The sequence below is a fragment of the Sapajus apella genome, unplaced genomic scaffold (assembly GCF_009761245.1).
Source record: "Sapajus apella isolate SASKATOON/1434 unplaced genomic scaffold, GSC_monkey_1.0 scaffold7, whole genome shotgun sequence".
Taxonomy (NCBI): Eukaryota; Metazoa; Chordata; class Mammalia; order Primates; family Cebidae; genus Sapajus; species Sapajus apella.
The window spans coordinates 12,401,232-12,428,521 of NW_022436947.1; the positions used below are offsets into that span (position 1 = coordinate 12,401,232).

Genomic DNA, 27,290 nt, shown 5'->3' on the forward strand with positions numbered 1-27,290 from the left:
TTTATACAAAAACCTTTTATTGACTGTATTTCCTTCTCCCCCATAACCTGGAACCCAGCCAGCATCTATGGCTTCCTGCTATCTGATTCTTGAAACTAGGACCTTGGAGACATGGTTGGAGGGTATGGAAGGTGGTAATCTCCTCACCACCGGTTGTGGAAGTGGAAAGATGCTCTTTCTTGACTGGCTGAAGCTATGGCAGCTTCCCAGGGTAGCCCCTGAAGTCTAGAGGCCCATCCCCCACTGAATGGGTGTGAGGAAGAGAAGACACATCTCTTGGAGGCCCCGTCACTCACTGCTCCTATCTCACTCCAGGCTGAGGCCCTAGAGTGAACCAGTCTCTCCCATGGAGACCAGCCTAGCAGCGAAGGGAGGGGGCTGGGGGTGAGTGTGTGCAGCAGCTCTGGGTCCTCATCAACAAAAAGGAAATGCGAAGAGGCTGGCACCTCTGAAACTGAACTGAAATGGAACAGGGGAAGGAGGATACAGGAGAACAAAAGATGGGTTTGGGGTAGGGCCACCTATTAAGAGGGGATACAGCCCCTGTGGCAGCAGGCACTTCCAGCCCCACAAATACCTGGGAGAGGAAGAGGGAGCCCTGGCCCTACTTAGACAAAGGACTAATGACACAATAAACACTTTTGGACTGAGAGTGCCAGGAAAGGGCACCCATTAGCCCAGAAAACAGCAGCCAGCCCTCATCTGCCAGACATGGGCTAGGCTGCCTCCCTGGCCATCACAACCCACTTCAGGAACTGTCACCTTTGCCTCCACCATTCCTACCCCTCCACAAGCTCTGCATCCCGCCCCCCCCCCACCCCGCCCATGGAGCAGATGTTGCCAGCCAGGCTGCAGCTGACAGGGCAGAAACAAGGAACCTCAGCTCCAGGGCCCTCCCCCTGGGGTGAGGCCTCCCTGCAGAGGTGTCAGGCTCTTTTCCACAGTCCCGCTGCTTTAGCCGGACATCCAGAACTCTCCTGGGAGGGCATTAAGCTCACAGGTTCTCTGGGAGACTGGATCCTGGGGAAGCACGCTCAGGAAGGAAGAAGAGCCTGGAACGGTGTTGGTTCCTCTCTTTCCCGTCCCAGGTCCTGCTCCTCAGGCTCAGAAGTCCGAGTCTGCATCCATGAGCTCTGCCTCCATCAGGTTGGTGCGGGAGTGAATGGGCCCCAGACCCTGTCGGCGGCCATGAGCCCAGGCCATGGGGGCCGGTGCACTGGGCAGAAACGGACCCTGAGGGGGACTGGGCTCTGGGCAGAATGGGTTGGAGACCAGGGTCCAGGCTCCCTGTCGGCAAGAGTCCCCAGCTCCCCAGGCACCTGCAGCCACCAGGCATTTCTGCCGGGGCAGCTGAGGCAGTCGAGGAACGGTACTGGGGGCAGGGGCAGGGGGGTGAAGCTCAGGAGGTGGTGCCAGTGGGCACACCTCCTTCTTCCTCTTCCTCCTCCTCTTCTTCCGGCCCAGGCGCTTCTGCAGCTCTGGGGAGATCTCTGCCTCAACCAGCCACAGGTTGGCTTGTTCCTCTGGGGGCACTGACAGGAGGAGAGGGAACACGTGCCTGAGGCCCTGGCTCTGTCTATGCCACCCCAGCTCCCCTGGGCGTCCTTACCTTTAGACTTTTTGAGGTTAGCTCTGGGGCCCAGACCTTTAGACTTTTCGAGCCTCAGCCCCACCCTGCAGATCCTCTGGGGCCTTTCCTTCCTCTTCCTCCTTCTCTGACAGCCCCTGTACTCCAGTCCCAGAAACCCCCAGCTTCTGTGCCCCCCACCTTCCTCCAGAAGCTGGAACTCATACCTGGAGTTGCCACAGGGGTGACAGAAATGTCCTGGGGCAGTATGGCTCCTCTCCGAGCCACCATCTTGGTGACATGCTGGGCCCAGGCAGAGGAGACATCAGCTGAGGGCTCATTGAGGTCAAAGGCCAAGCCCGCTGTGGGGACAGAAGGAAGAAGGGAGAGGGAACAGTGATTCCACAGTCTCTGGCAGTGCCTCCCAAACCCAGTGCCATTCATCTTCCCGCAGGCACTCCCTCCTGCTCACCAGAGAAAGCTCACCCTGTAATCACGGTGATCTCTACCCCTTCAGAATCTTAAGAGAGGGGCCTCAAGTCCCCAAAGGGCCTCACTGGAGGCCAGAAATCCTGTTCTTGGAACCCTGACTTACTCTTGCCCAGGGATAGCAATTGGAGAATTTTGGAGAAGGGAGAGGGAGGAGAGTCCTCTTGGAACCCAAGCACCAGCAAGCCCACCCAGGGGCAGAAACGGAGGGGAGAGTCTCCCAGAGGGTGGGTTGGGCCTGGGGAAGAATGGGCGTGTGAGTGATGGGGTGGGAGAGGAGCATCTTGCCCCTCAGTCGGTCTTCCAAACAATCTGTGTGCCCCTAGCAGCCTAGCAGAGACTAGCACATGGGCTCTGCGAGGCCAGGCAGCTCCAGTGGAGGGGGGTGAGGCTCACCCACGGGCCCGTCGTGGGACACGGTGTGCATGCTGAAGGACAGCTCCTGGCCCGGGTTCTGCAGCAGCTCATGCCGCTTGGAGAAGGCCTTGGCAATCATCTTGCTCTTCTTGATCCGCTTGGGCTCATCGTCACTCTGACCAGTCAACCTGAGAGCAGAAGGGATAGGGAAGACGGGTGAAGAAGCAGCCGCTTCCCATCAAATCTGGGGAAGGGCCCGTGATGCCCTTCTTTCCAGAAAAGAAGGCCCCGGAGGGCCTCATGTCCCTCAAGGACTGAGGAGTAGAGGCCTCTGCAAAGAAGTGGCACTAGAATGCAGAGCTACTGTGTGGCCAGCCCTCCAATCACTCCACTCTTAGAAGATACTAGCAGCTGGCTCTGCACTTGGCTCAGGCCTTGGTCCACTCAAGGACAGGAGGTGCCACCAGGGGGCAGTGGTGAACCACTGACCAAGGCTGTGCTGGAAGGAGGACCTGACAAAGCCTAAAGATGGGATCTACGGGTGTGGTGGTTCACGCCTGTAATCCCAGCACTTTGGGAGGCCGAGGCGGGCAGATCACGAGGCCAAGAGATCAAGACTATCCTTGCCAACATGGTGAAACCCTGACTCTACTAAAAATGCAAAAATTAGCCGGGCATGGTGACACGTGCCCTGTAGTCCCAGCTACTTGGGAGGTCAAGGCAGGACAATCACTTGAACCCAGGAGGCAGAGATTGCAGTGAACCCTGAGCTGCACCACTGCACTCCAGCCTGGGTGACAGAGTAAGACTCCATCTCAAAAAAAAAAAAATGATGGGGTCCCAAGGCTGAGGGTGAGGCAGACGGGGCAGGAGGGGCTGGCTGCCACCCCCACCTGCACCAGGTCCGCCTCCAGATGAGCAGCGTGGCCTTGGTCCAGACCCAGGTGCTCATGGCGATGCCAGTTCCAAACATGGCAAACAGGTTGATCTTCTCCACAAGAAGGCTCGGGCGATTCTTGATCTCACAATCAGGGATGGGCTTCTTGGTGGGCAGCCCGATGGTCACATTGGCCTGGCACCTATGGTGAGGGAAGGGAGACAGGTGAGGCTTTCCTTTTTTTTCTCTCTTTTTTTGAGACAGGGTCTTGCTCCGTCACCCAGGCTAGAGTACAGTGGCACAATCAATCACAGCCCACCGCAACCTCCAACTCCTGGGCTCAGGCAATTTCCTGCTTCAGGCTCCCAAGTAGCTGAGACTACAGGTGGGGCTTTCTGAGTCTACTGTGTAGACTCAGACAATCAATCCAAAAACTTTAAAAAGGACTAAGCCCCACAGCACTGATCTCAACACTGGGTGCTCATTAGAATCAACTGGGGAGCTTTTAATAGCTACTGATGTCTGGGCCCCACCCCACACAATTAAATCAAATCTCTGGGGCAAAGACTCAGGCATCATTGTGGTTTAAACCATCCCAGACTGGAAGCTGGAACCTTTAAGGGAGAGCCTGAAGCAGTCAGGGCTTGGACTAGCATCCATTTTAGCGGCTGTCCTTGTAACAGTGGGTGCTGCACTTCTCTCACAGTAGAGATGTCTTACTCTCTCTAATCCATCCTCATTATGACACGAAAAGGCACAAGCAAAACTAGCTGACATTAGCAGCTCATTAACGTGTGGCAGAGAGGTAACTGGTCCCGTGCAGGGATCTACAACAGGCTCTGCGGGAACGCACGCAGAATTAGAGCGCAACTTAGCATCGGTCAGAGAAGCCGAAGCTGAAATAGCGGCTTAACAGTCACATGTGCACCAGCCCGGCAACCAAGGCGGTGGAGAGGGAAGGGCAGAGGTGGGAGGGACTCGAACGTTATTTGCCATGTTTGAGAAACTACAGAGACCGAGGCCTTGTGCACCAAGACACCAGCAGTTGAATCTGCTGTCTGCGGCAGGGGCCTGGCCAATCCCTGCTGCCAGGAGGGTGGAGGTAGGTGTCCTTACAGCCCTGGTTCTGCTCCCACCCCTGCCGCCTCCAGGCCCCTCACTCACAGTACATAGTCCCGGAAGCTGCGCTCCCACTCAGCCTGGTTGAAGAAGTCGTAGAAGTGGCAGCTGAAGGTAATGAGCACAAAACCAAAGGCCAGGAAGCCAAAAATCCCTGTGGAGGATGGGGGCAGGACAGGACATTATCAAGCCCAGAGCCCACAGCAGCAGCAAGGAGAAGGGAGTCTGCCCCATCGAGGCATGAAAGACCGCAGGGGCTGGGATGAACTCATGCTGGGCTCAGTCCGAGAACTGCTTTCTCTTTTTTTTTTTTTGAGATGGAGTCTTGCTCTTTTGCTTAGGTTGGCATGCAATGACGTGATCTTAGCTCACTGCACCTCTGTCACCCGGGGTTCAAGCAACTCTCCTGCCTCAGCCTCCCAAGTAGCTGGGATTACAGGCACCTGCCACCGTGCCTGGCCAATTTTTGTCATTTTAGTAGAGACGAGGTTTTACCATCTTGGCCAGTCTGGTCTTGAACTCCTGACCTCGTGATCCACCCGCCTCGGCCTCCCAAAGTGCTGGGATTACAGGCATGAGGCACCGAGTCTGGCCAAGAGCTGCTTTCTCTAAAATAAAGAAGGGCACTCGAGGCAACCGTGGGAGGGCCCACGTGGGGTGTGGCGGGAGGAGGAGGCAGTGCCAGCATGAATTTGATTGAATTCTTTCCCCGAGTAGGGCCCCTTCTTTTGAGCTGCCACTACCACTACAACCTACACGCACCCCTTGTCCTTGTCCCCATGGCTAACTTGTCCCACTGACTTCCTGCATCCTGACGCTGGCATAGCCCCAGAGGGTGCAGTGTTGGGCTGGGCAGGACCTCAGACCGAAGTCCCCAGGGCCACTCACCCAGGCGCAGCATGGTCTCGTTGATCTTGCTGGCAGCCTTCTCACTCAGCAGCCCGGGGTGGTTGCTCTTGATGGAGAACAGAGTCATGACTCCTGAACAGAAGGGGGAGCTCAGACATTAGCAGAGGTGAGGCTGCCCTGCTGGAAAGGATGGGTGTGTGGGAGGAGGGGCCTAAGGCTCTGGAGTCCCGCGTCTGAGGACCCCTGTGCTGATTGAAAGCCTGGGGAGCAGAGACCCTGGAGAAATGGTGAGCAGCTGGTGGCAGGTCTGCCAGGGACTGAGATGACAGGGCAGAACCTAGACAGACACTTAAGAAGAGGGAGCCTCAGTCGTGGCCCAGCTGCCCCTGAGGAAGGTGGCCAGATCGTGGCTGTTCTGATGGAAAAGGCATAAAACAGACTCAAGAATAGTGCTATCCAATAGAAATATATATAGATCCAGAGATCTATATATATATATCTATAGATCTATAATATATATTTATTTAATCTAGCTATCTATGGAGAGAGAGAGACAGAGTCTCACCCTATCTATCTATCTATCTATCTATCTATCTATCTATCTATCTATCTGTCGAGAGACAAAGTCTCACCCTGTCACCCAGGTTGGAGTTCAATTGTGCAATCTCAGCTCTCTGCAACCTCTGCCTCCTGGGTTCTAGCGATTCTCCCGCCTCAGCCTCCTAAGTAGCTGGGATTACAGGCTCCCACCATCATGCCTGGCTAATTTTTATATTTTTGTAGAGACGGGGTTTCACCATGTTGGCCAGGATGGTCTTAAGTCCTGAACTCAGATGATCCGCCTACCGTGGCCTCCTAAAGTGTTGGGATTATAGGTGTGAGCCACCACGCCCAGCCTTCCCATAGAAATATAATGTGAGCCACATATATAATGGCAAATTTTCTAGTGGCCACTTAAAACAAGTAAAAAGAAACAAAACTAATATCAACATATTTTACAAACCTAATCTATTAAAAATTAAATCATTTCAACACATAATCCTTATAACAAATTGTTGAGATATTTTACATTTTTTTTCTGCTAAGTTTTTTTTAACACAGTGTGTATTTCACATTTTACAACACGTCTCAATTTGGACTCATTTCTATTTTTTTTTTTTTGAGATGGAATCTCGTTCTGTCACCCAGGCTGGAATTCAATGGTGTCATCTCGGCTCACTGTAACCTCCACTTCCTGGGTTCAAGCGATTCTCCTGTCTCAGCCTCCGGAGTAGCTGGGATTACAGGCGCACACCACCACGCCTGGCTAATCTTTGTATTTCTAATAGATACGGGGTTTCACCGTGGTAGCTAGGATGGTCTCAATCTGACCTCATGATCTGTCTGCCTCAGTTTCCCAAAGTGCTGGGAATACAGGTGTGAGCCACCGCACCCAGCCAACTCATATCTTCTTCTTCTTGTCTTGTTTTGTTTGAGACAGGGTCTCACTCTGTCACCCAGGCTGGAGTGCAGTGGCATGATCATGGCTCACTGCACCCTCAACCTCCTGGGCTCAAGCAAACCTCCAACCTCAGCTTCTCACACAGCGGGGACCACAGGCGTGTACCACCCTCCCCAGGCAACCTTTGTATATTTTGCAGAGATGGGGTCTCACTATGTTGCTCAGGCTGGTCTTGAACTCCTGAGCTCAAGTGATCTGTCTGTCTCAGCCTCTCAAAGTATTTAATTACAAGAGTGAGCCACTGCACCCAGCCTGGACTAGTTTCAACACATGTGGCTAGTGATCACCATAACAGGACAATATGATAACGAAGCACAAATCAGAGGCCCCGACACTGAGGGAAGGTGTTCTCTTTCCGGGTCCACAAGGGGGCGTAGTTTTAAGGGCAAGAACTTCCCAGCACCATGCCCCCCTCCCATCTCTCTCCATTGGGATTTAATGGTTTATGTTTGAATTTCATGGGTGCAGGAAGAAACTAAGAGTCAATCACTCCAGTGGAAGTTCTAAGGAACTCCGTTCATTGGCCTGGGGTCTTGGAGAAGGTGGGGGTTCCCCCCAGGTTAAAAGTCCCCTTCTTCCACACCTCTTTGGACTCCATGTTTGGGTCCCCTTCCATGAACACTCCCTTCGTGGAAGCCATCTTTCTCTATCCTGGATTTTCCCTCTGGGGTCCCCTTCCACACTCTCTCATGGAAGCCTGTCTTCCCCTCCCAAACTCCATCTCTCTCTATTCCCTAATACTCTCATGGAAGCTGCTTTCCTTTCCTGGATTCCATTTTTCTGGATCCTCTCACTCAGTGTGAGAGTTAGCTGTTTCTTTCTCTCTCCTTCTCCTGTTTCTCTCTCTTTAAATAAATCACTTTCTACAAACACTTTTGAGTCCGGCATTTACTGCGCACTGTGCCATGGTCCCCTCTCTCATTCTTGAGAGGGCAGGAGACCAAGAACCTGGAGAAACATCCTCTCAGGGGAGCTGAGGGCACCCTGAACCCCTGAACCCCAATATTACAACACTATGCCAAAAGAGGGGAAAGAGGTGGATTGAACAGAAGGCTGGCACTTCAGGGTGAGGAAACTGAAGTTCACAAAGAAAACCCAATGAAAATGAGCTCAATAGATACTCAGGCTTATTGTGGGATGGCAGCATGAGACAGAAAGTTAGGGACCACTAATTCCATGCATGTTGTGATCTCTGTGTGTTGGGGGCAGAATAGATGAAAACCAAGCTCCAGAAGACTGACAGTACATATAAAATTAGTGTGCAACCTGGGTCCCACATTACCCAAAGGACCCAGGTTGGTCTAAGTGGGCAGTGTTACTCAGGGCATTCATCACACAAGGATGAACTGGCCAGGAGCTGACTGGGGCCGAATCTTGATCCAACTCCACCTAACAAGCTGTGAGGCTGGGCACCATGGCACATGTCTGTAATCCCAGCACTTTGGGAGGCTGAGGCGGGTGCATCACTTTAGGTCAGGAGTTCAAGACCAGCCTGGGTAACATGCAGAAACTCCATCTCTACTAAAAATACAAAATTAGCCAGGTGTGGTGGTATGTGCCTGTAATTTCCGCTATGGGGGAGGCTGAGGCAGGAGAATCACTTGAACCCAGGAGGCGAAGGTTGCAGTGAGCCAAGATTGTGCCACTGCACTCCAGCCTGGGCAACAGAGTGAGACTCTGTCTTATAAAAACAAAACAAAGGCTGGGCACGGTGGCTCAAGCCTGTAATCCCAGCACTTTGGGAGGCCGAGGCGGGTGGATCACGAGGTCAAGAGATCAAGACCATCCTGGTCAACATGGTGAAACCCCGTCTCTACTAAAAATACAAAAAATTAGCTGGGCATGGTGGTGCATGCCTGTAATCCCAGCTACTCAGGAGGCTGAGGCAGGAGAATTGCCTGAACCCAGGAGGCGGAGGTTGCGGTGAGCCGAGATCGCGCCATTGCGCTCCAGCCTGGGTAACAAGAGCGAAACTCCGTCTCAAAAAATAAATAAATAAATAAATAAAAACAAAACAAAACAAAACCAGGCTGTGAGCCCTGGGCCAAGGCTCTGGGAAGAGGGATGGATTTTTCTGGCCAGCACAAAGGTGCTGACCCACAGCAAGCACTCATGGTGTTTCATCTGCCTAGATGGTCACCTTCTTCTACTCTGTGTGAAAGCCCTGTCGGAGCCAGCTGGGGTCTTAGCACGGGGCAGCAGTGCTGGCAGCTTCCAGCTCCCACTTATACACAGCAGGTGCCCAGCACATTTTGTTGGCTGCCTGGTCCTGGCCTGGTCTCCACTCACCTCGGATGAGGAAGTAGCCTCCCACGATGAGCACCAGGCCGATTGGTGCCAGCACGAAGCCGGCACGGTATCGGTAGTTCTTGTAGCCCACAAAACAGATGCCGCTCACAGAGTCCCCATCTACCTGCAGCAGGAAGGGGGGAGGGAAGGTGGGTCACCAGCCCCCTCCCCCAAACTCACCCTACCCAGGTCTCCCGTCCCTACCAGTCACTATACCTGGGCCACAGCAAGGATTGCCACAGTGAGGACAAAGGGGAGTGACCAGGTGAGCAGGTGGAAGTAGGAGGTTTTGCCCGAGAGAGGCTGATAGGTGGTGCCCAGGGCTTTGAAGGAGGTGTGCCAAGCATAGGTGAGGACCACAAACCAAACCACGCCAGCCATCAGGGCGTAGTACACGATAACAAAGATGATGACGCAGGACAGAGTCTCGTTGGAGCTGTGCAGACAAGTGAGATATCACTTGAGACGGTCACTCCAGACTCCCTGTACCTGTTCTCCCCACCCTGTGCCCAGATCCTTGGCTGCTGAGGTGTGGGCGTTCCCAGGAGTCAGGGCTTGGAGACAGGACCCAGGTCAGGTTTGTGGAAGCTCTAGGAGCTGCCCTTTTGAGCAGATGCAAACCATGAAGGTCCTGATTCTGAAACCGAGATCCTAGTGCACGAGACTTGTGTGCAGTATGCAGTAAGGCAGAGCCAGATCCCACCCTGGAGCTCGGTTTCACACGCACCTGCCCCTTTTAGGGTAAATGCACACTTCAGCCTTCCTCCTCCCATCTTCACCTCTGGGTAACCAAGACACCTACGTGGGCTCCCCAAGCCTCATGGTGCCATCCGCACGGCAGACAATCTCCCGGCGGGCACCATCCATGAACTGGGCCAGCCAGCCAATGCTGCCCACAAAGAAGCAGGCATTGACGTAGAAGAGGATAACGGCAGGGTAGCGATTCGAGTTCCGCCAGTCAGCCACAAATGTGGCCTAGAAGAGAGAAGCAAACCGTTCTGCGAGGTTAGGGTTATTCTGCTGACACAGACACTCTTAAATGAACCCCAGACCCTTCTGATCACGACCCTTTCCTGGGGACCCCTTTGCCCCCCTTCCCTCTGGCTCTCTTCCCACATTCCAGGCTGACCAGGGTGAAGAGCGTGCAGAGGCCTGTGATGGCCCCAAAGGCCGCGATGTAGCTGTGCATGTCCTGGTGCTCGGCCTCGGTGAAGAGCGGGTTCTGGCACTGGATGCCGCAGCCCTCCACGTCCTCATACCAGCTTTTGGGATTGTCTGTCCGAACCAAGGGAGCTTCGCACTGGCCTGAGCTGTTGAATTTGATGTTCTGCACCTCATTCTGGCACCAGGGATGGGAGAAGATGGTGTCAAGGCAGTTCAGGGCTGAGTCTCTTGTTTAGGGAAAGGTACCCAGGTAACATGGCACGTGGCTGGAGACATGCTTCCGGGATCTGAATCCCAGGGCTGGCTGTGCAGCCTTGGGGAAATTATCTGGCCTCTCTGTAACTTAGTTTCCCTATTTCTAAGATGGTAGTACTTACCTCAGGGTATGGCTTAAGGGTTAAATAAACATAATTTTTTTTTTTTTTTTTTTTTTTGAGACTGGCTCTGTCGCCCAGGCTGGAGTGCAGTGGCGTGATCTCGGCTCACTGCAACCTCCACCTCCAGGACTCAAGAGATTCTCCTGCCTCAGCCTCCCAAGTAGCTGGGATTACAGTGGCTGGGATTACAGGTGCCCACCACCATGCCTGGCTAATTTTTTGTATTTTCAGTAGAGATGGGGTTTCACCATGTTGGTCAGGCTGGTCTTGAACTCCTGACCTCAAGTGATCTACCCGCCTCAGCCTCCCAAAGTGCTAGGATTACAGGCAAGCCACTCTGCTCAGCCAGCTTATTTATTTATTTTTTTGAAATGGAGTCTCATTCTGTGGTGCAGGCTGGAGGGCAGTGGTATGAGCTCAGCTCACTGCAACTTCCACCTCCCAGGTTCAAGCGATTCTCCCGCCTCAGCTTCCCAAGTAGTCGGGATTACAGGTGTGTACCACCACACCAGGCTTATTTTTGTATTTTTAGTAGAGATGGGGTTTCACCATGCTGGTCAGGTTGGTCTCAAACTCCTGACCTCAGGTGATCCGCCCACCTTGGCGTCCCAAAGTGCTGAGATTACAGGCGTTAGCTTATTTTAATGGTATTTGGCATATAGTAAACAGGACTAATTAGTATTATTGCCACTGTTAATACTCTTATTCTCATCATTTAAGATCTCTCCTGTACCACCGAGAATAGCTCATGTCCCGTCTTGGTGGCTCTAGCTGTTTCACATGCACATGCCTTGACTCCTAACATACATGATAAGCTTCCTGATTGGCTCCTGTCATCCATGATGCCTGTAATACCAAAACACGCAACAGAGCAAGTGCTCAAAACTCTCTGCTGAATGTGTGATCATTGATAAACAGAGACTCCCTAATAGACAGTCCAGCCACTAAGCTGCAGTTTGAATGTATGGCCTATTGACTCCATGGCTGTAGGCTCAGGGTCTCCAGGAGACAAAGCTCTGGGGTCCCCTGCTCCCCACTGGACCCTGCCCTATACTTGGTCCTGCCCAGCCCAGAGCCTGGACCCCGCCTCATAGAGCACTCACCGTGCAGCCTTCAGGGAAGTGGTCAGGAGTACAGCGCAGGAAGTCAGGCCAGCCTCGCTCCCTCTCTACGATAGCACAGGGGCCTCGGGTGGCCTGGCAGAGGGTGCGGCTGGGCAGCTCCACACGGTCATTCTCACACTTGGGCATGTATACAGCACACAGCAGGGGCTGGATCACTGCCCAGCAGCGGGGGGCATTCCGGAGGCCTGGGGGTGGCAACAGCATTGCGGTGAAGTCCCCTCCTCACCCTGACCCCTAGACACAGTTGCACCCCTGTCCCCAGGCCTTTGCCACACTGCAGCCCATCACTGGTCAGACCTGGCAGGCACAGTGTTTCTTAACAGTCCTTGGGCAGGACAGTTCTTTATACTGTAGAATAGTCCCAGGCACTGCAGATACGTAGCATTCCTAGACCCTGCCCACTAAATGCCAGTAGAACCCAGAAGTCATTGTAACAAAAATGCCCCCAGCCCTCTACTCTAGGGGTGGTTACTAGAAGAGAGCCTGGAGAGGAACCTCTGGGCTGCTGGAAATGTTTGTTTCTTGACCTGGTACTGGTTACATGGGATGCTGGGAATATTCTGTCTCCTAATCTGATACTGGTTACATGAGTGTATTCACCTTGCGGAAACCAAGTTCACGATCTGTGGGCTATTCTGTATGCTTACTATAATTTAAGTTTTAAGAAAAAAACTGCTGCTTCCAGATGCCCTGCTAGGGAGCGGTAATGCCTCTGGTGGAGCTCCACGGGGTGCATTTACCTTTTCAGTGGTGCACCCAACCCTTACTGGGCCCATTTGCTAGAACCAGGAAATATTTCCATTTGCCCAGACCCCAGAACCCTTGTTCCTCTTACCAAGCAGAATGAGAAAGAGAAGAGATGGGGGCTTAAGGAGAGGTAGTCAGAGGAGCCAGGCACTCCAAAGCCACAGGAGGAAGCAGGAAGTCAGATGGAGAGGAACAGAGGAGGCTCTGTCCAGTGCAGAGAAGGGAAAAATGTTGTCAGCAAGACAGAAACAGGCGGCGGTCTCCCAGCACCCCCGCAGCCCAGGCCTCCTTCCCGCCCATCACAAAAGCCACTCCTGATCATCCCTGCTTCAGCATTATCTATTTCCCAAGCAAGAAGTTGCATTAGGGGAGAATGTGAGGATGTGAGAGCCAACATGGGTGCTGGTCACATTGCCAGGCTGGGCATGGTGAAGACAGGTAATTGCTCTTTTGGGGGGAAGGCATTATAGTAGAGGGGTAAGGAGCATGCACACGGCAATTGACTGGCCTGGTTCCAAATCTTGGCTCCACTCTTTCCTGGCTGTATGACCTTGGGCAAAGTACTTTATCTTTAGTCTCAATTGCCTCATCTATAAAATGGGGATGATAGATTTACCTTATGGAACTGCTGTGAAAAGTGAGATACGCTTTAAATGAGCTTGGCACAGTGTCTGTCAAGTAGTAAGTGCTCAGGAAATGTTAGCTGTTATGCTTATTTGTCTGAGGCCTCTGACTGCTCCCAGCTTTCAGAGTTTATTCCAGGGTGCAGAGCAAGTTCCTGCCAGTTAAGAAACAATGTCCTTAAGGCCGGGCGCGGTGGCTCAAGCCTGTAATCCCAGCACTTTGGGAGGCCGAGGCGGGTGGATCATGAGGTCAAGAGATCGAGACCATCCTGGTCAACATGGTGAAACCCCATCTCTACTAAAACTACAAAAAATTAGCTGGGCATGGTGGCACGTGCCTGTAATCCCAGCTACTCAGGAGGCTGAGGCAGGAGAATTGCCTGAACCCAGGAGGCAGAGGTTGCGGTGAGCCGAGATCGTGCCATTGCACTCCAGCCTGGGTAACAAGAGTGAAACTCTGTCTCAAAAAAAAAAAAATACAAAAATTAGCCGGGCATGGGGGCACATGCCTGTAACCCCAGCTACTTGGGAGGCTGAGGCAGGAGAATCTCTTGAACCCAGGAGGCAGAGGTTGCAGTGAGCCAAGATGGCACCATTGCACTCCAGCCTGGGTGACAGGGTGAGACCCTGTCTGGAAAAAATAAAATAAAATAAATAAAATAAAATAAAGGTTGTGTCAGCCAGGCATGGTGGTTCATTTTTGTAATTCCAGGCTGAGGCAGGCAGATTGCCTGAGGTCAGGAGTTTGAGAGCAGCCTGGTCAACATAGTGAAACCCCATCTCTAATAAAAAATACAAAAATTAACCAGGTATGGTAGTACACGCCCATAGTCCCAGCTACTCAGGAGGCTGAGGCAGGAGAATCGCTGAGGCGTAGGTGATACAGCAAGACTCTGTCTCATTTTTTAAAAAATGTGTTATTTTTCTCAATCTTTTTATATCCGTGGTAACAACAATCAGGTTTCCCTCCCTCCCTCCCTTTATTTCTTCCTTTCGACGGAGACTCACTGTTGTCCAGGCTGGAATGCAGTGGCACAATCTTCGCTCACTGCAGCCTCTGCCTCCGGGTGTAAGCGATCCTTCTGTCTCAGCCTCCCAAGTAGCTGGGACTACAGGTGCGTGCCACCACACCCAGCTAATTTTTGTATTTTTAGTAGAGACGAGGTTTTATCATGTTAGCCAGGATGGTCTCAATCTCCTGACCTTGTGATTTGCCCGCCTCAGCCTCCCAAGTGCTGGGATTACAGGCGTGAGCCACTGTGCCCAACAACAATCATGTTTTAAAAATGTGTAATTTGATTGTTTTTTTTTTTCCCTCATTGTGAATATTGTTTCATACCTTACAAATAAAAATCCTCAGGAAAAAGATTATTAAATAAATCTTAAAGGACAACTGAGGAAATATCTAGGGAAAAAATAAGGTGGATCCTTACCCCATTTCTTACATAAAAGTCCACAGGGATTAAAAATAACTACATTGTTTTTCTAAAAAATTAAAGTTTTAGAAGAAAAGATAGGAAATGATTTTTTAAACCTTGGAGTGGAGACAGCTTTCTGAAATGACACAAAACCTACACACCATGAAATAAAAGATTTAAACAAAAGACTTCAGAAAAATAGACAAAATCATAAGAAGACTGAAAAAGCCGGACGCGGTGGCTCACGCCTGTAATCCCAGCACTTTGGGAGGCCGAGGTGGGTGGATCACGAGGTCAAGAGATCGAGACCATCCTGGTCAACATGGTGAAACCCCGTCTCTACTAAAAATACAAAACATTAGCTAGGCATGGTGGCGCATGCCTGTAATCCCAGCTACTCAGGAGGTTGAGGCAGGAGAATTGCCTGAACCCAGGAGGCGGAGGTTGCAGGGAGCCAAGATCGCACCATTGCACTCCAGCCTGGGTAACAAGAGTGAAACTCCATCTCAGAAAAAAAAAAAAAAAAAAAAAGACTGAAAAAATCTATTTTCAATACATATCACAAGAGCTAATTTCCTTATATGCATAAAGCTTCTCCAAATCAGTAGAAATTGCATAATTCTATAGGAACATAGGCAAAAGACAAATAGCAGATCACACAGAGAAGATACAACTGGCCTTTAAAAACGTAAAGAGGGCTGGGCATGGTGGCTCACACCTGTAATCCCAACACTTTGGGAGGCCAAGGTGGGAGGATCGCTTGAGCCCAGGAGTTCGAGACCAACCTGAGCAACATGATGAAACATTGTCTCTACAGAAAAATACCAAAATTTGCTGCAGGTGTGGTGATGTGGGCCTGTAGTCTCAGCTACTCGGGAGGCTGAGGTGGGAGGATCAACTGGGCCTGGGGAGGTCAAGGCTGCAGTGAGTTGTGATTATGCCACTGCACTCCAGCCTGGGCAGAATTATGCCACTGCACTTCATGCCTGGCAGAAATATTCTTTTTTAAACTTTTATACTTTTTATCGCTTAGCGATAAAGTTCAAAACATTTGAAAATACTGTACTATAAGGCCAGCCACGGTGGCTCACACCTGTAATTCCAACACTCTGGGAGGCTGAGGTGGGTGGATCACCTGAGGTCAGGAGTTCTAGACTAGCCTGGCCAACATGGTGAAAGCCCGCCTCTACTAAAAAAACTACAAACATTAGCTAGGCGTGGTGACAGGTGCCTGTAATCCCAGCTACTCGGGAGGCTGAGGCAGGAGAATCACTTGAACCTAGGAGGCAGAGGTTGCAGTGAGCTGAGAACGCCATTGCACTCCAGCCAAGGTTACAGAACGAAACCTCATCTCAAAAAAAAAAAAAAAAAAGAAAATACTGTACTATAAAGAGTTTGGAGGTATGTGGCACTTTCATATTTGTTGACAGGAATAAAAATTAGTAAACACTTGTGGAGCTCACTTTGGCATTATCTATCAAAATTTTATACTAGTACTTCTACTTCACGTTCCCAAAGATAATATAAATTATTCATTGCAGCACTGTTTGTAATAGCAAAAGAGTAGAAACAGCTTGAATCCATACCCATCAATAGAAGACCAACCAAGTAAAATAACATACACCATTATAATAGAATACTATTCAGTATTCATGGATGAACTATAGTCACATGTTGTTTAACAGTGAGGATATCTCCAGGTGTGGTGGCTCACGCCTATAGTTCCAGCACTTTGGTAGGCCAAGGCAGGTGGATCACCAGAGGTCAGGAGTTCGAGACCAGCCTGTCCAACATGGTGAAACCCTGTCTCTAAAAAAACAAAAAACAAAAACAATGAGGATATCTTCTGAGAAATGTGTCATCAGGAGATTTCATCTTTATGTGGACATCAGAGAGTGCACTTACACAAACCTGGATGGTATAGCCGACTGTACACATAGGCAATACAGTATAACCTACTGCTCCTGGGCTGCAAACCTGTACATCTTGCTATACTGAATACTGTAGGCAACTGTAACACAACAGTGAGTATCTGTGTATCTAAACATATCTAAACATTGAAAGGCTACAGTAAAAATGTGGCATTATAATCTTAAGGGAACATCATCATATGTGGTCCATTATTAACCAAAATCTCCTTATGGGGTGCATGACAGGATGTGCATTGAAATGGAATGATGTCTGATGCTGTTACATGGACTCAGTTGAGTGGAGAACAGTCTGTAGAGCATGGTACTGGTTGGGCGGTAGAGGAGAGACGAAGAGCACATCTACATCTGGACAGATGTCAGATATCCAAAAGGACACAAAACCAGCATTGGTGGTTACTTCTGCAGAGGAAAAATGGGTAGCTGGATGCAGAAGTAAGACTTAACTTGTTCCTTTTGAATTCTGTACCATGTACATGTATAACCTTTTTTTTTTCCCTTTTTTTTTTTTTTAGACGGAGTCTCATTCTGTCACCCAGGCTGGAGTGCAGTGGTGCGATCTCAGCTCACTTCAACTTCCACCTCCTGGGTTCAAGCGATTCTCCTACTTCCCGAGGAGCTGGGATTATACGCACATGCCACCATGCCAGGCTAATTTTTGTATTTTTAGTAGAGACAGGTTTCACCATGCTGTCCAGGCTGGTCTTGAACTCCTGACCTTGTGATCTACCTGCCTCGGCCTCCCAAAGTCCTGGGATTACAGGTGAAAGTCACTGTGCCTGGCGATATAACCTATTTTTTAAAAGTAACTAAGTTTAAGGTTGGTTGTGGTGGCTCACACCTATAATCCTAGCATTTTGGGAGGCCAAGGTGGGTGGATCACTTAAGTTCAGGAGCTCAAGACCAACAACCTGGGCAACATGGTCAAACCTTATCTCTACAAAAAACAAACAAACAAACAAAAAAAAAAAAACCCTTGAGCTTAAAAACAAAATAAAGAAATACACAAATTACTTGGATGCAGAAGCTTTCCAGAGAAGAGAAGGATATGAAACTGAAAAGAGAAAGAAAGAGGACATCAGCTTTATCTATATTGTTTTACTTCTTTTATTTTAATAAAATATGAAACGAAAAGAGAAATAGGAATACAGGTGTTATAACAATATTAGTCTCTACACTTTTCTATATTCACAGACTTTTAAAATAACATTTGCTACAATTTGATCTAGACTTTTAAAAAGACTTTCTGTTTGTGTGATTCTGAAGACTAGTGAAGTTGAGTACCACTGCTCTAAGGCTGGTTTAATATTAGAAAATTCAGTCTGGGCGTGGTGGCTCATGCCTGTAATTCCAGCGCTTTGGGAGGCCAAGGCGGGCAGATCACAAGGTCAAGAGATGGAGACCATCCTGGCCAACACGGTGAAACTCCGTCTCTACTAAAAATACAAAAATTATCTGGGCGTGGTGGCGTGTGCCTGTAGTCCCAGCTACTAAGGAGACTGAGGCAGGAAAATCACTTGAACCTGGGAGGTGGAGGTTGTAGTGAGCCAAGATTGTGCCACTGCACTTCAGCCTGGCGACAGAGTGAGACTCTGTCTCAAAAAATAAATAAATAAATAAATAAGAAAAGTCAATCAATGCAATTTACTACATTACAAGATTAAAGGAGAAAAAAAAATCATATGATCATCTCAATGGATGCAAAAAAAATTGATAAAATTCAACATCCATCTATGATCAAAAGAACAATTGGCAAATTAGAAATAGAAGAAAACGTTCTTAATCTGATAAAATGTAATTAACTATTAACAAAAAAACACCAAACATCAAATTTAATGGTAAAGGGTAGAAAAGTTATCTTTTTAGAATCCAGAAAAGTCAAGAATTAAGATGTCATGTCTATTTAACAACGTACTGGAAACCTTAGGTAAGGCAATAAAGATAAATAAAAGGTATAGGACTTGAAAAGGAAGAAGCAAAACTCATTATTCACAAATTATATGACTGTGTATAGAAAAAATTTAGCAAGTTTACTGAATTCACAATCAATGTTATTTCTATATATCAGCAATAAACAAAGTGAAATAAATGTTAAAGGCATCATTTACAACAGCATCAAAAATATCAAGTACCTAGGAAGGTCTAACAAGTAATAAGTATTTAACTCGGTGCAGAACATTGAGAAAATGAAAGATCTAAATAGATAGAAATATATAAATGTTCAATGTTTGGAAGACTCAGAATTGTAAAGATGTCTCTTTTTTTTTTTTGAAGTTAATCTATACAGTCAATGCAATCCCAACAAAAAATCACCAAGTATCTTCACATAAAAACACAAAGGAGAATTCATGGGAGGCCAAGGCAGGAGGATTGCTTGAGCCCAGGAGTTCAAGACCAGCCTGGACAATATATGAGACCCTGTCTCTATTCACACACACACACACACACACACACACACACACACACAAAATCAAGAATAGCAAGAATAGCTCAGACTCTTTACTAGATACTGATATTCTGTAAGTAACATTCTTAGACTATGGTTCACAAAGGATTCTTGGAAAACTTAAGAAGTCCATGAATTTCAATGGGAAAAAGTTACACCTAACTAAAATTTAGCCCTTCCTCCAATTATGAATGTAAGCAACACACCACAGTACATAATGTTAGTGGTACCTGTGGCTTTGTCACAAGTGGAAACCAGATATTTTTATTGCAGATATCTTGAAATATTGACAATGCTCATAATCACTTTGATATTGTAGTGGTTATTATACCTGCACCAGATCTTATTAATTGTATAAATAAATAAGCCCACATACTTGCATTTTTTTTTTTCTTTTTTTTTTGAGATGGAGTTTCACTCATGTTACCCAGGCTGGAGTGCAATGGCGCGATCTTGGCTCACCGCAACCTCCGCCTCCTGGGTTCAGGCAATTCTCCTGCCTCAGCCTCCTGAGTAGCTGGGATTACAGGCACGCACCACCATGCCCAGCTAATATTTTTGTATTTTTAGTAGAGACAGGGTTTCACCATGTTGACCAGGATGGTCTCGATCTCTTGACCTTGTGATCCACCCGCCTCGGCCTCCCAAAGTGCTGGGATTACAGGCTTGAGCCACCGCGCCCGGCCCATACTTGCATTTTTATGTTTGATAACTATTATATCAATATAATTGATTTCCTTTGTAATCCTATATGTTCATATCTAGCACATATAAAGAATTAATATCTAGCATATATAAAGAACACCTACAAATATTACAAAAATGACAGATGGTCCCTATAGAAAAATAGATCAAAGATTTGAACAGACACTTCCCAAAAGCAGAAATCCTAATGGCTAGTAAGCATTTGAAAAGTCATTTAACTTTACTAGTAATCAGGGAAGCATAAATTACAACTACAAATATATGCCACAACATATCCACTAGATTGGCAAAAATGTAAAAGGCTGATAAGTGTTGGGAATCATGTGAACCAATGCTGACTTTCTACTAGCTAGTGGGAGTGTAAGTTGGTACAACCACTTTGAAAAATGGTTTGGCAAAAGCCTAAAGTATGCATGCCTTATTATCTAGCAATTCTACTCCTTCAGTATATACCTGGAGAAACTTGTGCCAATTGTACCAGGATATACATAAAAGACTACTCACAGCAATGTTATTCACAGTGGGCAAAAACTTGAGATGACAATAAAATGAGTAAACAATTGGTGGTACACTCATACAATGGAATCTTATTCAGCAATGAAGAAATAAGCTGCAGTATGAGGCGGGTGGCTCACCTGAAGTCAGAAGTTCGAGACCAGCCTGGCCAACATGGCAAAACCATGTCTCCACTGAAAAATACAAAAATTAGCCAGGCATGGTGGGGCGCACCTGTGGTCCCAGCTACTTGGGAGGCTGAGGCAGGAGAATAATTTGAACCCAGGAGGTGGAGGTTATAGTGAGCTGAGATCACCCTACTGCACTCTAGCCTAGGCGACAGAGTGAGACTGTCTTAAAAAAACAAAAACAAACAAATAACAAAAAGAAATAAGCTGCAATAACATGGAAGAATCTTACATAATAATGTAGAGTAAAAGAAGCAAGAAATAATAAGCGCAGCATAATTCCACTTGTACAGAGGTCAAAAACATGCAAAACTGAAATATACTGCTTAGGGATTCCAAAACTAGGAGGTAAAACCATAGAGGAAAATAAAGGAAAGGAAATGATGACTGAAAACCTCCTGGGCAAGGGAAGGAGGATGTGACTGGACAAGACACAGAGGGAGCTTCTGGGGTCTGACCGTGTTCTAGTTCTTGAACCACATGTCACTTTATAATTATTTGTTATTCAGTACCTCTGTGTTCCATGTATTTTTCTGCATACATGTGATATTTCACAATGAAAAAGTTACAGATCTGAAGCAAAATTGGAGACTCGGGCTGGCGCAGAACACATGCCTGTGGTCCCAGCTATGCAAGGCACAATAAGCACCATGTGCACTATGAATGAGCCTCTGAACAGCCACTGCACTCCAGCCTGGGCAGCACAGCAAGACCCCATTTCTCAAATAATTAATAAAATTTTGCTTTTAAAAAACACTTAGGTCCATGTGTGTGTTTTTCTGTATTTTATACTTTCCTGATACGTGTTTGTGCATGTGTTTGTGAGTGTGCATGTGTGTACACATACATATGCATATGTATTTTTGAGACAAGGTCTTGCCCTGTTACCCAGTATGGAGTACAGTAGTGTGATCATGGCTCACTGCAGCCTCAACCTCCTGGGTTCAAGTGATCCTTTGGCCTCAGCCTCTAGTGTAGCTGGAACCACAGGCGAATGCCAACATGCCCAGCTAATTTTTTTCTTTTTTTTGATAGAGATGGAGTCTCACTTTGTTGCCCAGGCTGGTCTCGAACTCCTGGCCTCAAGTAATCCTCCTGCCTTGGCCTCCCAAAGTGCTGAGATTACAGGCGTGAGCCACTGCACCCGACCTATATATATATATATCTTTTTAACTGACTCTGATCATCAGCCAAGTTTGGGAACAGCTCTAAGAAAATTCTTCCTAGGCCAAGCATGGTGGCTCATGCCTGTAATCCCAGCACTTTGGGAGGCTGAGGCGGGTGGATCACAAGATCAGTAGTTCAAGACCAGCATGGCCAAGATGGTGAAACCCTGTCTCTGCTAAAAATACAAAAATTAGCCGGGCATGGTGGCAGGTGCCAGTAATCCCAGCTACTCAGAAGGGTGAGGCAGAGAATTGCTTGAACCCAGGAGGTGGAGGTTGAAGTGAGCCAAGATCACGCCACTGCACTCCAGCCTGGGCAATAGAGCAAGGCTCCATCTCAAAAAAAAAGAAAGAAAGAAAATTATTTCTGATCTGTCTCTGAAAATAACCCACCATCACCAAAAACATTCCTCCTCTCACCCCTCAATTCAACATGTGAAAGGCAAACAAGAAATTCCTCCCAGCCTTTGTCTCTCTCCTACTTACCTGCACCTGGGCAGGGTGACAGGGCCACACACCCATGTACCACACAGAGCACACAGTGGTCAAGGAGGCTACGTGCTGGCTCTCAGGGACCTATCGCCACTGCCAGCTGCAGGCCTCTCTGCTTTTTTGCCCCACTTACTAAACCAGGTGTGGCCTAAGATGGACCACGGCCTGGACATTATGTTTGTCTGGTCAGCTTGGAATGCCCGGGAGGAGGCATTTCCAGCTGTAAAGGGGAGGGATGCTAAGTGACTGAAGAAGCCTGAGGCCAGAGAGATGAAAGACAGAGGAAAGACCTGAGGTCTGTACAGACCTAGAAATTGGACCAACCTGAGCTATAAACTTTCTCAGGCAATGGCATCCTTCCAAAGCCTCAGTAGTCAGGGCTAAGGAAGCACACGGTGGCCAGCTCTCTCCAGCAATTCCTGTTTCCAGATCTGCCAAGAATCTCCGCATAGATGGCCAACGAGCATCTCTAATTCATATGGCCAAAATCAAAGCCACATCTCCTTCCTAAACTTCCTCCTCTAGTATTCTCTGACTTAGTGAAAGGCAACGGCACCACCTTCCATCCAGGCCTGAAACCGGAGGCCTCCTGCTCACTGAGACCCCATATCTAACTCATCAGTGTCCTATTAGCTCTACCTCTGAAAGTTAGTGGGATCTGCCCACTCCCTCTATCCTGTTACCCAGTCCAGACCACCATCATCTCTTACTAGGGCTACTTCAACATTCCCTATTGAAGAAGCCAGGCTCCAGGCGTTCCCTGCTCCTGTGGCTTCTTCACATCACACACAAAGAGATCCAGTTAAAATGCAAAGATGATTACATCTCTCGCTTGCTTAAAAGCCTTCAATGGGCCGGGTGCAGTGGCTCACACCTGTAATCGTGGCTGAGGTGGGCAGATCATGAGGTCAGGAGTTCGAGACCAACCTGGCCAACATAGTGAAACTCCATCTCTACTAAAAATACAAAAATTAGCTGGGTGTGGTGGCACATGCCTGTAGTCACAGCTACCTGGGAGGCTGAGGCAGGAGAATCATTTGAACCCAGGAGGCAGAGGTTGCAGTGAGCTGAGACCACGCTATTGCACTCCAGCCTGGGCGACAGAGTGAAAAAAAAAAAAAAAGGAAAGCCTTCAATGGCTCCTTACCACCCTGGCTAACATCAAAACTTAATATGGGATATAAGTCCCTTTATTTTCTAATTCTCTAGATCTTCTCTTACAATTCCACCCCTCACATGCTTTGATCCAGTTCTACTGCAATTCTTACACTTTCTTTAAAAGCACCAAGCACTCCTTCCTCTACATCTTTGTACATGCTATTTCCTCTTCATATCCCTTCACACCTCAGCTTTCCCTCGGCCAGGCATTTCCTGCTTATGTGTCAAGTTATGGGTTCAATGTCAGTTCTTCTGGGGATGTTCTTTGGGTCCTTTTGCTTTTTCAGCACCCTAAAATGCTGCAGTACCTCTCACAAGTATTTCTAAAGCCTGTTGAATTGTCTGTCTTCCTCTTTTTTTTAAACACAAGGTCTCAGGTTGGTCTCAAACTCCTGGGATTCAGCAATCTTCCCACCTCAGCCTCTCAAAGTGCTGAGATTACAGGTGTGAGCACCACACCCAGCCTCTCTTCCTCTTGATGACAGAGGATCATGTCTGTATTCCTCATCTTTACATGCCCAGAATGTGACATATGGCAAACATTCAATACATAACTGAATGCTTGAGTGGAAGCACGGCTGTGTGCTCAGTACTTGGAGGCTTTGAAAAAAAGTGAAGACCCAGTCCCTACCTTCAAGAGTTTACCAATGAAGACAACCTGATCATCTTCATCCTTCACCCACAAAAACACCTGTAAGAGCCAGGTGACACTGACCAAGTCTAATGCAAAATCAAGATCACTAACTCAGGACAGAATAAATCACTTGTCAGAGGCTACCAGCTGATGACCTGACTGTGATTCTCACAGGAGGCTTGGGTTTGCTCTACCTACCCATTACCCAGCTCAAGCCAACACCTACTTCTGGCCCCACTTGAGAGACCCAAGCAGAAAAAGTGTGACTGGAACACATATGGAAACAGGAATGAGCAGAGGGATGATGGTTAGCAGCAGAGAAGAGCTCACAGTGAACTAATGGAACTAACAGCACTGGGCTCATGCTGGCCTCTCTGTAGGAGCCTACCCTGCCAAAAGGCACAGTTAGTGAGATTTCAACTTACACAACCAGCAGATGGTTTTAACTCATACACGTTCAGCTTAAGCTACTTCTGTCTGCTCAGCAGCTGCTCTCAAGAGGATGGGCTGGAAAGAGGTTCATACCCTTCCTCCTTGATCAGATGGTAACTACACAGAGGCCACATCAAAAACATGCATTTAACTTGGGAGAATTAAACCATGGGCCTCTGCAAACTCAGTAAAGACAGGGACAGAAAGACTATCCTTTGAGAGCAACTCAGAACTGGGTGACATTCTAGTGCTGAGAGATTTGGACTTTCCATACAGCTGGCTTCTAAACTCAAGTCTCATTTCAGGCAGTGCTCAAAGCGACCTTGCTTAATCTTACTTTGGTGTTTTTGTTTGCTTGTTTGTTTTTGGAGACAGAATCTCACTCTGTCACCCAGGCTGGAGTGCAGAGGCATGATCTCAGCTCACTGCAACCTCTGCCGCCGGGGTTCAATGGATTCTCCTGCCTCAGTCTCCTGAGTAGCTGGGACTACAGGCGGATGCCACCATGCCTGGCTAATTTGTTTGTATTTTTCGTAGAGATGGGGTTTCACTGTATTAGCCCGGATGGTCTCGGTCTCCTGATCTCCTGAAACGACCGCCTTGGCCTCCCAAAATGCTGGTATTACAGGCAGGAGCCACCGCGCGCCCAGCCTCTTTTATTATTATTCGTTTTCTTTCAGTCTTTTGCATGAATGTAACTTTAAAATTACAATTATTATCTTCTATCTATACCCCTTCTTATATATGAGTATACATGTGCACTACATGTAATAAATTTATGCAAACATCATAAAAGGAGTATATATGCAAAACCTCATTGACCTTACATTACAGTAATCTGCAGTTTTCAAAGCCACTGTTGATTACACATGGTTTCTGTCCAATGTGCTGTGCTGACTTTAGAACCTGATCCCCACAAAGGATGCAGCTCCACCTCATGGGTACCATGGATACCATCCTTCAGGTTCCTCCTCCAGCACCTGAACCGAGCCAGGAACCTTATCACCTTGTCCAACATCTGACAAAGGCTGAGAACTCTAGTGGCCAGATTGTCAATGACAGGTGGCCTACATACATTCCCTACATGAGTGTCCTCACCAGCACCCTGGGCAGAGCTAAGACATGGGGTACCCCAGAACTGTCAAAAGAAGGAGGCTCTAGGTCTGCTCCTGGCTCCTGGTTCTCTTTTCTTTTTCAAGGACAGTTTTAGAATCACACTGGCCAGAAGTGAGGGCTGATAAGGCCAGCTCCCTTCCCCAGCACACTCTAGGCCTCATCTAGAAAAGTGACAGGTGGGGAGAGAGTCTACTCCACACTGCTAAGGAAGGACATTTGGGTTCAGTGTGAAGCTTTTCCGACTCTGCCCCTCCAGTGAGGGGGTTCTGGGAACACAGAACCGTCCCTCCACAGCCCAAACCAGCCTCGGTAACCAAATTTCCAAAAAACACAAAAATAATTGTTAGAAAGGTCTTATTCCTTCACAACCTCCTGCGTGCATCACAGTGCCCATTTTTCAGATGCACAAACTGAATGAAATCTCCTGCGAGAGCCTGACAAGATCACAGTTCTCTAGGCTTCCTTCCTGTCTCCCAAATCAAGATTTCCAGAACTTTCTGGTTACCTTTTAATAATTCATCACTAGGGAAGTTACTTTTCCTTCAAAACTTCACTCGATTTGTCCCCCTGCCCTTCCCTCCAAATGCCTAAACCTTTTCCACCGTCATCCCTCTCCTTTTCCTGTCCAAACTCCAATTTCCCCAGGGTCTTGAACACCTCCTGGAATCCCCGACACCCTGCTTCCAGAGTAGGTGGAGCATCTCTTCTTACAAAATATCTTTTCCCTTCGCTTAAGCCCCCTCCTCACGGGCCCCTCATCCCCGCCATCCTTTGCTCACCCACCAGCTCAGACCCTTTGTAACTCGCTTCGTCAACTTCCTCGCCCTCCTTCGCCCTCGCTTCCCCATGACCAAGGGTCCCATCCTGCACGTAAACCTGCCCCCCAAAGTTTCGGACTCTGTCCCTCCAACTCTCTCGGGTGCTGTCCCCGCCCTCTCCGAAGCTCAGGCCTGAGCCTATTCTTTCCAAGGATGCCCCCATCCCACCGCGGCACCCCCTGCCCCCCAGACCCAGCTCCGGCACACTTACCTGACCAGAGCACCAGCTTGCCGTGCGCTTCCTCCTGGGAGTCCGAGTCTCCGGCCAGCAGCGTGGAGGTGGCCCCGTAGGGCAGCACCGAGCCCAGACACACGTTGTAGCGCAGCGGCTCGCAGGAGGCAGCCCGGCCGCAGTGGCTCAGCGGCGGCGGCGGGCCAGTCACCGCCGCGCTCCTCCTCGCGCTCCCGCCCGCGCTCCGCGGCCCAGGCCCGGTCGCGTTCCCACTCGAGGCCGCCCCCCGACCCGGGCCCCCCAGCAGCAGCAGCAGCAGCAGCAGCAGCCCCAGGAGCTGGAGCTCCGGCCCCCGCGCGGGGCGGGCAGCGGCCATGGCCAACCCCGCCAACTCAGCAAAAGCTCCGGCGCCCTCGCCCGCTCCTTGGAGCCCCCAGGCCACACGCACGACCCCGGCGGCCGCAGAGGCGGCTCAGGCGACCTGTGCGCCCAGAGAATCCGGGCGCGGGCCCCCCCGGACGCTTCGCGCGCCCCGGCCCCTCGGCGCCCAACTTCGCAAACTTCGGAAACCCGGGCCCATGTTGGGCTGCGGAGGCCGGGCCGGGATGCACAACTCCCCAAGCCCTCGCCTCGCAGTCCAAGTTTGTCTTCAGCCCTGGGAGCCCCCTGGACCCTTAATCCCTAGCCCCATTGCCTCTCCCACCATTAAAACCAACTCCCAGCCCCGCGAGGGAGGCCAGGTGCGAGCCGGGGTTGGAGTGCGGCTCCGGCTTTGCCCCCGCGCCAGCCCGCGGCCCAGCAGCCACCTTCGCCCGAGCGCGCCGCAGCCCCCCGAGCTCTCCCAGCCGACAACCCGGCTCCTTTGTTGCTCTAGCTCGCTGGGCTCTCTGGAATGCACGGGCCTCGCGGAGCCAAGCCCGGCCCCCCCTGCGCCGAGGCTGGGGGAGGGACTGGCCGAAGGAGGGGAGTGGTGGAGAAGGGAGGCGGGAGAGGAGGAGCGCGAGCTTTTGCGTCCCCCGCGCCCGGAGGGGCCCGGGCT

The 27,290-nt window shown here is 49.3% G+C and overlaps 1 protein-coding gene across 2 annotated transcripts; it reads right to left on the reverse strand.

The window, feature by feature from the left end:
* On the reverse strand, positions 1 to 27,290 carry SMO (smoothened, frizzled class receptor). Of its 2 annotated transcripts, XM_032276014.1 has the most exons (13): positions 26,291 to 26,322; positions 12,549 to 13,050; positions 11,693 to 11,898; positions 10,178 to 10,387; positions 9,851 to 10,023; positions 9,265 to 9,484; positions 9,049 to 9,172; positions 5,298 to 5,390; positions 4,455 to 4,563; positions 3,307 to 3,492; positions 2,453 to 2,601; positions 1,795 to 1,929; positions 1 to 1,532 (listed from the first exon to the last, which is right to left on the reverse strand). In XM_032276014.1, the coding sequence occupies exons 3-13, from the start codon at positions 11,837 to 11,839 to the stop codon at positions 1,105 to 1,107; spliced, it is 1,974 nt and encodes a 657-aa protein (XP_032131905.1). In that variant the 5' UTR covers positions 11,840 to 11,898; positions 12,549 to 13,050; positions 26,291 to 26,322; the 3' UTR covers positions 1 to 1,104. The 2 variants fall into 2 exon arrangements, with proteins under 2 accessions (XP_032131905.1, XP_032131904.1); XM_032276013.1 differs by lacking the exon at positions 12,549 to 13,050 and having other exon boundaries at positions 26,291 to 27,290.